Source organism: Amyelois transitella, chromosome 3 (genome assembly GCF_032362555.1).
Source record: "Amyelois transitella isolate CPQ chromosome 3, ilAmyTran1.1, whole genome shotgun sequence".
NCBI classification, from domain to species: Eukaryota; Metazoa; Arthropoda; class Insecta; order Lepidoptera; family Pyralidae; genus Amyelois; species Amyelois transitella.
The window spans coordinates 4,817,133-4,828,935 of record NC_083506.1 but is presented as its reverse complement, the minus strand read 5'-3'; the positions used below and the strand labels follow the sequence as shown (position 1 = coordinate 4,828,935).

At 30.0% G+C, this 11,803-nt stretch overlaps 1 protein-coding gene across 1 annotated transcript; it reads left to right on the top strand.

Moving 5' to 3' along the window:
• Positions 1–7,013: 7,013 nt before the first annotated feature.
• LOC106138167 (larval cuticle protein LCP-30) lies at positions 7,014–11,352 on the top strand. The gene is made up of 4 exons (XM_013339223.2): positions 7,014–7,133; positions 7,600–7,694; positions 9,099–9,341; positions 10,813–11,352. Exons 1-4 carry the CDS (start codon positions 7,119–7,121, stop codon positions 11,033–11,035), a joined length of 576 nt encoding a protein of 191 aa, XP_013194677.1. The 5' UTR covers positions 7,014–7,118; the 3' UTR covers positions 11,036–11,352.
• The last annotated feature ends 451 nt before the right edge of the window (positions 11,353–11,803 follow it).

Below are 11,803 nucleotides of genomic sequence, written 5' to 3'. Positions count from 1 at the left end.
ATATTTCAAATGATTATTCCAAACAAAGAATACAGTACTTAGTGGTTATTGAATAGTTTTTCATTAGATACACCATCACTGTACATTTGAAAATCTTTAGAGTGCTTTTCAGTTGGCATAGGATCATATTGTATTGGACGACAAATACATGCAGTATTTGCATACACGAACTCTTTTAGCCAAAAACTTGAAACTGAATTATTTCTTCAAAAAGCCACGTTGATACATATATGTATATTGTAATAATAGTTAATTTTGTAATAAGTACTTTTATAATTGGATTTGTAACCCCAACGGAAAAATATAGACAAAAGCAAAATTTTATTTCAATTTTTTTCCTGTCTCGCTTATGTTCATATCTCAAGCGCATTCTCCGTTTAATATCCTTGAACTTGCCAAAACAAGCCCTGACCACAAAAACTGTGTCTCAAACTTCGAATGAATATTTGAGCCTGCCTTCATAAAATCTCTTTAGGACAGTTATTGCAACCATAAAATCTTCAAGCAAGCTGGTTTGAAACCCACCCCATCATGGTAAAAAAAACAATACCTAAGTTTTATTTTGTATATTTTTTGGGTGTGTCAGAAGGTCGAATGCCGATGCATTTATTTTCTTTTTTGTCTTCAGCCATTGCCCTCGGGGTAATAATACAACAATTATAGTAATTACAGATATGTCACATTAAACTACTTTTTATTGAACTTGAAGATTACTTATTAAACATTGCCCACGACTTCGCTGTAGTAATGGTCGGTAATAATAGTAAATGTAGGAATAGTAACACATGCACACATATCACGTCTTTATCCCTTACCCGTAAACAGAGCCAAAAATCTGGATAACTTAGTAATGGAACTAAAATTCAGAAAAAAAAAATTCATTAAACTCAAAAATAATTCAGGCAGGTGGCATATTGTTAAAAATGGTAATCTATACAAATCTTTTAAATGCGAATGTATGTTTGTGTGTTGGTTTGTTCATCATTCACATCAAAACCACGAGAAGGACATCTGACGCAGACGGAGCCGCGGACGACATAAGGAATAACTAGTAAGGAATAAATAAACAAACTTAATTTACCTCTGTCAATAAAACAAATAAAAAGAATGGTGAACTGTTAGATAATGCTTTTAGCATTAACTTCCGCTATTTAATCATATTATGTATAATAATACATTTCTGTGCAGTGACTATTTTGTAATTTATGGTGTTGACTCGCGAACGAGCTAACATCTAACGGATTTTATGATTGCGCTGATTTAATCAGTACCTTTCTTTTGCAAATTCATTAATCTGCATTTTTGTTGATGTGGGGAATTTATTAGTTCGTAATGCCTGTCAGCAAGATACGACTTATAAATAAAATTTAAAGAGTACAAGATGTAATCATTTCTACTTACATTGATATTATAACTGTTGTTGACTTATAAAGCGATTGAAATAATAGAATTCGGATATGATTATTTTGTAAAGGCAACTGATTTATGAACATCTCGCCCATGATGATCTTTATTGTGTTCTCGAGCTTTTGTAATTGTTCGGTGCTTTGTTCACGTGAATTTGGGTTCAGAACAATTTCCCATGTTATACCTTCGCGCAGGTTTTGTGAGATATGGTTGAGGAACTAGTTACATACAAAAATACATATAATCACGTCTTTATCCCTTGCGGGGTAGACAGAGCCAGCAGTTTTGAAAAGACAGACGAGGGGCACTTTCAGCTGTTTATAATAAAATTCTTAGTAGGAATAGGAACTAGTTAATTGCATAATTCATTAAAATTATTCCATTTTAGGTTGTTTAAACACTACATACTTACATACGTAAAACTAAAAACATGCCTTCTTTCAATTGCCGGTTAAAATCGGCACATAAATAGTGAGCTGCGTATGCATTCCTTACATTCTCGATTCGAAACAGGATTTAAATTCCGGTGGCGCTTTTTAAGGCGTTGGGAGCGATACCTACTTGTTATCACGAACTGTTGACAGAACGTAAATTATGAACAAAAATAAAAAAGTTGCAATCCGGATGCTACCTTATCGTGTGGAACCAGGGACTGTAAACAGTCACTCTGTTTTCTTTCGGTTATTTTTATAATACTCCATACGAACTTTTTCAACATCATCATTTTTGGGATAATCTTTGGATTCTTCTTTTAGGCAATGGGCTAGCAAACTATCACTATTTGAAACTCAATACTACTATTAAGCCATGCAGTTGAAAATGTATTTCCAGTCTTTAAGTTTTTCTAAAGTCTTGTCCACATTCATCACTATCTTCATGCAAGCTCGTTGACTTTGGATTTTATACAGAAAAAATATCTATTTCTCAGGTGGAGTTTTCAACTGTAAAATTTATGTGAATCATTAAAGTAAAGACAGGTATTTAGCAACAGCAATGTCGATAACAGTAAACAAATACTTGCAAATGAATTCGTATAATAAGGTACACTTTATTGGTTATAATTTGCATCATTTTTAAGGTGCTAATATTACATATCCGATTGTTAATTGGTTTATTATCTGTTATTAATATTTGATGTAGAGAAATTAAATGTATCATAATAATGAATCATATAACTTTATTTGTTTAACATTATTTTTTTAATTAAGGATAGTATATATCAATAATCTTTTCAAAAATACGTAGGTACTATTAGATCAAACAGTTAATATTGACTTTTAGTATTTAATTTTATAATAATTATTACCTGATAAATTAATAACATCCGTCGTTTGGCAAAGCTTAATTTAACATAGATAAAATTTTATCTAAGTGTCATTAACAGAATGTCTTGTTTCATTTACATTTCTAGGCTTTATACTAATCAACTTTCTAATTATATCCTTCTTGAATTTAAATACCTCATTAATTTTTATATTAATAGAAACGATTTTTTTCTTTATTTAATAATAATCAATTATCTAGACTATGAGTAAATCAAAACAACATAAGATCTACATCCTTTGCGGGGTAGACAGAGTCAATAGTCTCGAAAAGACTGAAAGGTCACGTTCAGTTTTATGGCTACATGTTCGAATTTAGATTTATATAGTGAGAGATTGCTAGCCAATCGCCTACAGGGGGATTCCCAAGTTTAAAAGCCTATGCCTTAGTCGCCTTTTACAGCATCCATGGAAAGATGTGGTGTGGTTCTATTATAGAGTGCCCATGCAAGGCACACAGTAAACAACACTTATTTTATTTTTATGACTTATTGTATACCTACATAATTTATTGTATTGAAATTAATTGATATCGAAAATTTTGCAACAACTCTAGCTTAAATGTCATTAGTAATTTTCTATTTCTTATTTCAGCTGGTCTACAGTTCCTTTTCAATTGAATATGTAGTCTAAATAGTCCATGTTAAATTATATATTATGGGCTGTGTTTATTATATACATTTATAATTATTATACATTATTTGTACACAAGCATTTTTCATGCAATTCCGTAGTGAGTATAAACTGAATTTTCTGTTTTATATTACCTATATGTTTGTATATTTCATATTCATTCTACTACATTAAGTTATTTCATATACTTAAGAAGCCATTAACGTTGTTTTGAGCATATTTTTATAATGTTTTATTCAAATGTACCTGCGTCAAAAGGAATGTTAATTGATTAACTTAAAAATATTCGGATTTTACGAAACTAACCTAGTTTTATTTTAATTCACATAATGTTATACACATGGTGAAAATTTATTTATTAGTGTGTAAATTAGAAGTTTAATTATAAAAATATTGTTGTTTTAAAAAAAATCTTGTACATTCCATACCACCAATACGAAATAAAACTAGAATAAAAATTATTGAACTTCGACAAATTGAAGATTAATTACGTATTTTATAATTAGATATATATACGTATGGAGTACACATGTACCCCATACTTATATATACACATTTATTTAAAATTATCAATAATAATATAAAATAAACTCGGCGTCTAAGGGATAGGCTAATAAACTTGAGATTTTTTTTTAGGCGATGGGCTAGTAATCTGTCACTATTTGAATCTCAACTCTAGCATCAATATAATAACAAAAAGCTGAACGTGGTCGATCAGTATTTTGAAGACTTTTGGCTCTATCTACCCCGCAAGGGATATAGAAGTGACTATATGTATGTATGTATAATATAGAGTAGGTAAACTTTTCTAAAGTCCATTTCTTTGGTCACTGAAATAAAGGTCAATCTGATTACATACGTATAGTATGTCTTTTTTATTGAAAAATACATTTATTAATTTTAATATGTTCGATACTCGTAGCAAATATAACTCTTTATGAAATGTTATATTTATTTTAGAACATATTTTTAATCAAAAATATTTCAAATTGTTTTCTTTTTTTCGGCCCTAAAGAAATGGACTATTAATTTATTTTAATGACTTTTGTCTGACTTAAATACGTCATGAATAAATAAAAATTACACAATTATTTTTTATAATTATATTATCAAATAGGCTTAAAAAGAAGCTCGTCTGCTAAGTTCTTAAATATAAAAATTTTCACTATGCCTGTCTTTTTGTTAGCGAAATACTTTAAAATTTTACATCGAATAAAGACATAATTTTGTGAATTGTCATGAACACCGTATGAAATATCACTGTATTTTTCAAGAGCCGCTGAAGGTAACAATCCTTTTATATTTGTATTGTGTCGAAGTATCGAAATATCCTTTTTGACAATTAAAACAATGAATTTATTTGACAACAATACAACCTACGCAAGGTTGTGTGTGATATAATGTACGTATTTTTATGAAAAATAATATTTTATGAAGATATCGATTTTCTTTTCTTTAACTGATAAGGAATCACCTAACCACTTTAAGTAAAAAATAATTTGTTTTTATTTATATGACTTAAATTTAATTAAAATTATTTTGTGAGACTTCCTTTTAAAAATTGGATGAAACAACGTTCACAAATCATATTAAAAAAAAGGAAAAAAAACGTGTACTGAAACTTTCTTTGATTATAAATTTTCCTTGGTCATAAATAGTATGTAATTGAGATAAAATAATCTAACGTCACGTATATATTTACTCATTTAAACCTTATATTTTTTTGAGTCAAGATAAACATGACAATACTAAAATCTTTGAAAAACAATCAGAAAATTAGTGCAGTCGCCGACCGCGGAGGCGTACTCGAAGTGAGAGGGCCTACTTATAAGGATTAGAATAAATATGTGGCTTAATATTGTGAGTCACGTTATGTACAATAATATTATGTTTAGAGGAAATCAGTTTCCTCTTAACATATTGTACTTAAAATATCGCTTTGATCAGACAAAGAATAAATTTTGGGTTGAAGCGGTTGCTACTTACAAGATAGACTGACATAAATAACTTTAATCGTACAAAGGAACATGCTGAAACTAAACTTTAAAGTTACAAAACCTTGTTAATGTATGAATCTATGTTTTATTGTATTAATATTGTACTTATTTATACCTAATACATTTTAATTCCCGAAAGAACAAAGTTCAATATGAGTCAGCACCTAGAAATAAAGTTGCATTTTCAGTTTTAATCATTTTAACTATTAGTGGGAAGTATGAAGCATTTTAAAGGGAAAACAAATAATAAATTCATTATGAGTTATAATAAGTAGATTTGCGTGTAGAATAAAATGTAAGTAATTGTAATAACTCTATGTTGCATTTTAAAATAATAAATTTAACAATTTATCGTGTTGTTCTATAAAACGTGTAAATGCGTCATCGGTGAATCCGCCTTTATATTGAAAACATCTCAGGAATTCAGTGAATTAGGTGTTTTATTCAATTCGATAACTAAATAATTTATAATCGTCCTCAAGGAAAATGACAATATTTGTATCAATTTATTTATTTAAAGCGGACACAGACATTCATTAAATATTGTTGTCGCAAGTTTTTTTTTTACAAAAAAAGAAAACATCTTCGTATCACTATATTTTTATATCTTACGATGTGGATAAAGCTAACAGTTTCAATACTTGAAGGCTATTACTAGCTGCCTGACCTGGAATGGCTGACGCCCACTGTTCAATGTTTGGAAGAAGGTGTTCCAAAGTAAGTTATTGAGTAGATTTAATAAAATCTATCTCTCGAATTCAATTCACGAAAAGCTGAGACAGATCACTTTTAGTGATAAGGTCGCCTTTTGCTGCAATGTACTTAAATATTTTCATACCTATAAAGAATTATTGCATCGTATGGTATTTGTGAGAAATCATCGAAAAATAATGCCCTACCTATTTTACAAGCGCTATTCTCGTAAGCGCCGGCGCCAACGAATATGAATAACTATACCTAATTAAAAACAAGAACGTTGTTTATATTTTTTAGGTACAATGTTTTTATATTAGTAAAATGGTATTGATCTTACCCAAATGACTTTACTTTTTCTCAAAATCGTATAAAATTTCTGAAGCATTTAATTATTTACATATTGATAGGCTTACTATTATGTATTTGAACTTACTTACTAGTAACAGACGCCAATTATTCCTTATTTGGTGGTGGGTGCAAAATCTAAAATCTCTCACTGATTTCCATTTAAAATAAACAATAACATTGTATTTACTTAGTTACTATTAAAATACATAAATCATGTTTTTCGCTACGATTAAAAAGTACTAATAAATATGACTTCTGCTTGACACCGATACCCCAATAAAATATACTCGACAATGGTATGCAACTAGAAAAAAAGCATACTATATGACATAAAATAAATAAAGTACAGAAAAAAACATTTGTATACTTAGCTTAAAGTTGTACTCTAAATTTTATAATTGTAGGGGCATCATAGTGAATTTAATTATTTATTTAAAAACGTAAGGACAATTCAAATGCTTTTCCTTGCGGAAGAGATGAGACATTTTATTCATATTTCTGTGATATAGATAATTTGTGATTTGTATGTGTGACGCACGGAGATTCCCGCAACGTTATGTTGCAGATGTATAAAAGAGAACCGCGGATTTCGAAATCAACATACCGATTTGAAACTAAGGACTGAACACACGGAAAGTGCAACTGTGTTTCACCATAGTGAGCCTGTGAAGTGATAGTAAACTGGTGTCTAGATTTTGTGATATAAAAAATTAAAATGATAAGCCTAGTGGTACGTGTTGAAGGCGTTCTTTTTTTTTTAATTTTCTTCACATTGTATTACTAATCTAGTAAATTAAATAATTTTATAATTTCTCAAAACTAAAATACAGGAGCAGAAATTAAGAAGTTCAAAAACGTCTGAAAACCTTTTAACCGCCAAATTATTCTTGGTTAGTCATTTTGGTTGGAAGACAAGATTTGTTTGGTCATGAGTAGAATATTTTATCAAATTTCCCAAGGGATTAAACCACACAGGCAGTTATCCGTCAAAAAAGCAAATATTCCTTTTCCACAAGAAAGTACCATTTACTAACAACATGTTTCAAAGATACCAGATAAGATTGCAATAACAAATACACTATGCCTAGAAAAAGAAACAGAAAGATTATATAAACAAAAATCAGGTTATACGAAAATGATGCCATAAAAAATTGACAATTTTATATGCTTGCTAATTATAATTTTTTTGCCAACAGTACGTCATCGCCCTTTGTGCAGTCGTCGTGGTAGGAGTCCCAAGGCCCGGCGAAGACGGCAAATGGCACCCTTACAAATATGGAGACACTGGAAAGTAAGAGAATAAGGCCATGTTTACACATGCCTGGCGATACCTACTATTGTTGTACACGCTATATGAAATATATATGTATACCTGTGGTATATATAGTACATGAACATACTTATACATAGGTATAATCACGTCTTTTTCCGTTACGAGGTAGACAGAGCCAAAAATATTGAAAAGACCCAAAAACCGCATTAACAGTAATTTTTGATATTTCTTTCTTGTTTTTTTTCTTTCCATCTTGATATTAGAAGAAACTATGATGATAGATATCCCGAAATTTCTACGGGAACAGTATATATATTTACGCGAGCGGAGCTGCGGACTTAGTATGGTTATACTATTACACGTAAATTTATGCGTTAATTTTATGACTGCAAATAACATTGATTATTATTTGACTCCGAATCAAACTACTTTAAAGACTGAAAAATATTAAAGAAGCATTGAACGCACTCGAAAATTACTATGTGCAAATAATTTGCATAAATAAAAAAATTGCATAGTTCTATTTCCTACAACATTTCACCGTAAATTGTGAACGTAAACTGTTTAAATATTTAAAAGTGATTTTAGTTCAAATAAATTTAGTCTCTATGACCTACCGATATTCATCTTACTTTGTATGCCAAGAAATAACATTCAAATTATTTATGAGGAAGGCAAACCTACACGGCTACATTTATAATAACAATAAACCTAAAATATTTTACTTAATGTTATGTAAAGAAATACGATAAAGCTATTTGATTATGTTAAAAACTTATTGTGCCGTGTGGTTCCCGGCACTTACACACACTATGAATATATAGAGAAAGCCTATTAAAAATATACATTTTACTTTATTCACTCACATCACTAAATATACTAAATATCGTCTCTGTGTTAACAAAATTTTACAAATTAATTCAATTTCTACCTGTGTCTCATTTGGTATTTTTTTCACATAATATTTGCGGATTTTATATCTGGTCATTTACACACACCCAAACTCCCTTATTGAATCGAATGCGACATCACTACCCACTCGTGGTATTGGAGAATCGCCCTTCACCTCTGTATGTTCTAAGCTATCTGCTTATAAACACGAAGGATTTAGATAAATTTTTGTGTTTTTAGACCATTGAATTCTGAAGGTTTAAAACATTATAATACTATGTACCGCGCCTGTGTAAAATAAAAAATACCGTTAATTCCCATTTACGTGGGAAGGAAAATCCTTTCTGAATTCACCCCTAAACCAATAAAAGCGGTTAGAACCGTGCGTTGAAATGTCAGACATCATTCAGTCAGTGTTCTCTTTTATATAAATTATAATATCATTTTTTAATAGAGGAAATTCTATTCCCTCCAAAGAAAGGTCGGGTCGCTAGCGAACAATAATATTGAACTTACCAAATATTTTTCCAGGTACATTCCAACGGACGAAGGGAAATACATCCACATTCCGAACCCTTACATCCACGATGACAACCCATACATACACGATTATGAACCTTACGTTGGAGAAGCGACTGTGGTGGATCAGTATAGGTATCAACTGACCCCACCTGATGAGCTACTACCGTACTACCAAGATGGGTACTACAGGAACAATGGCATTAAAATTATAAGGCAGAAACATAATTACCAAGAGGATAAATACGATTTTGAGTAAGTAGCATTTTTTTATGAAAAAGATTTTTTTATACAAATTTTCACTGATTATAATACTTGCACTTAACACATTTGAATGGCTTTACTATTAAAATCATAATCTCGTGGGAATTTTTAAGGAAAGTAGCATACGCTACTACAATACATAGGCAAACCATAGGGTTTGCCTTAGATATAAAGCAGTCTAAAAATTAATATTCATTTCAAAAAGTACGGATAGACGAAAAATATTTTATGCTTCTTTAATTATTCGTTTGGATTGTACATTAAAACTGTTGTTTCTGACTAGAAAAAAGTATTGAGATTTTCTTCTTTGAAACGTCATAATAAAATATCATTGATTTAGAATAAATACGTAGAGGCAGGAAATGAACTACAAAATATCTGAATTGAATATGTTTATGCAACACGTGAGACGATCACCTTGTCAGTTGAAATCAATGCAGGGATCAACAAAGAAGGCATGAAAAGACACGCGCCTTAATGTTGTTATTCTTCCGGTGTATCTTTTTATCTGTAATTTTTGAAGCTTAAAGTGTTTATGCACTTTTTATTTGATGACTACTTATTAAAATTTACTTTATTGAATGAATAACTGGACATGGGCAGGTACAATAACCGAAGTCGAACCGAAGAAGTAGGTTTGTGTATTTGTGCTATATAGGCGCTTGTCATTAGAGAAAAGAGAATAATTTGTTATTTTTCCTTTCTATTTCTTACGAGACACTCGATTGATATTTGGTAAACAAAATTTAAATTAGTTCTTTTCTGCACTCCAAAAACTGGTTAACTAAACTATAAATTAACTAAGTATAAGGTGATAAAGTGTTCCACATGTACTGGTTTTTTTTTAATTCGTAGATTTTTATAAACCAAGTGGAAAGTAACTTTCTCTTTTATAACATCTAATAAAAATTTATAATGTATTTTACGAGCATCAATAGAAGAATTATTTACTTTGATGAAGTCCATCCATCATAAATTGTAACTAAAAGTTTTATGATGCTCTTAGAAGCTACACGAAAAGTGAATATATGCTAGTTTGGGTCATTGTCCTTGAATGTGGAACATCATTATACGGATCAATTCGCTAATACAGAAAAATAAACCTTGACCGACAAGATGAACATTTTTTCTTCAAGTCATAGTTCAAAGCAATTTATAATCATTACATGATATATTCATAACATATAAATTTTAATAATATTTACTCACATTTTATGAGCGGAACTTGATGTAGGCAATGACACCTAGATCACAGATTTAATTATATTGCCAAAATTTAATTTTTATACGTTTTTTTTTTTTTGCTTTTAGCTAGCGACATTTCCCTAAATATTTCAAACTTCAGAAATATTATCTCATCTTTAAAATGTATTAACCGTCTTCATGACTTGGGTTTAATATATCCTTCGTTTCAAGAAATTTTTGTCGGTAACATGACGAAAACTTTTATTATCTTTTGCAGTTTCGAGACAGAAAATAAAATTCGTGCTGAAGAGAAGGCCGTATTGAAGAATCCGAATACGATTGACGAAGGCATCGCATCAAAAGGATTCTACGAATACATTGGACCTGACGGGTTCATGTACAGAGTAGAATATACAGCTGATGAGAACGGTTTCCGCCCTAAGGTCAAAAGGCTAGAAACCAAATACTCAGGCAAATGGGTGTTAGAAAAGGTTAACTAGTTGTAACAAATAAAAAATAACTCCTTGATCCATTCATATCAGTATTTCAAATAGTTGACTATTTCATATCAACTATTTTTGACTGTTCATATTTTATTTAAATATTTTATTGAATGAGTTGAAAAGTATAAAAATTCAAATACTATGATCAACCGGTCAATGAAAACAGCATAATTTTAACAAATATGTTATTGCCGAGCTTAATCTGTCATCAAAATTGTTGTGTCAAAACAAAAGTGATTGTGTTTAGGTAGTTTAATTTATAATTTAGATTTAAGTGATTAGACTATTATGCTAGAGATTTACCTATTTATGAAAATGTGATAATAAATTTTATTTTATTATAATAATTTAAATTATTTTTCTCATTAACACTTAATCTTCCTTTTTATTTAGACCCCACCATTCTCAAAGAAATTTTGTTGACCTTTCCATTAAACAAAACAAGTTATTATTAATTTCTGAAAAGAAAAAAGAACCTGAAGAATTGGCAATTTTATAATCAACTTTTTTTTTTTAACAATGACAACAAATATTCCTTTGGCAAATTTGATGTAATAATCTTGTCCAGCCATTTTATGCTGTAATGAGAGAGAGAGAGAGAAAGTAGAAAATTGATATTTTTCTCTAATTATTATTAAATACCCGAATTGAATAATGAAGGTGCATACATACAAACATACATAAAATCACGCCTCTTTCCCGGAGGGGTAGGCAGAGACTACCTCTTTCCACTTGCCACGATCTCTGCATACTTCCTTCGCTTCG

Coding starts and splice junctions, on each gene's coding strand:
- LOC106138167 (XM_013339223.2), top strand. Junction 7,695..9,098: donor AAATATGGAGACACTGGAAA/GTAAGAGAATAA, acceptor ATATTTTTCCAG/GTACATTCCAACGGACGAAG. Junction 9,342..10,812: donor GAGGATAAATACGATTTTGA/GTAAGTAGCATT, acceptor TATCTTTTGCAG/TTTCGAGACAGAAAATAAAA.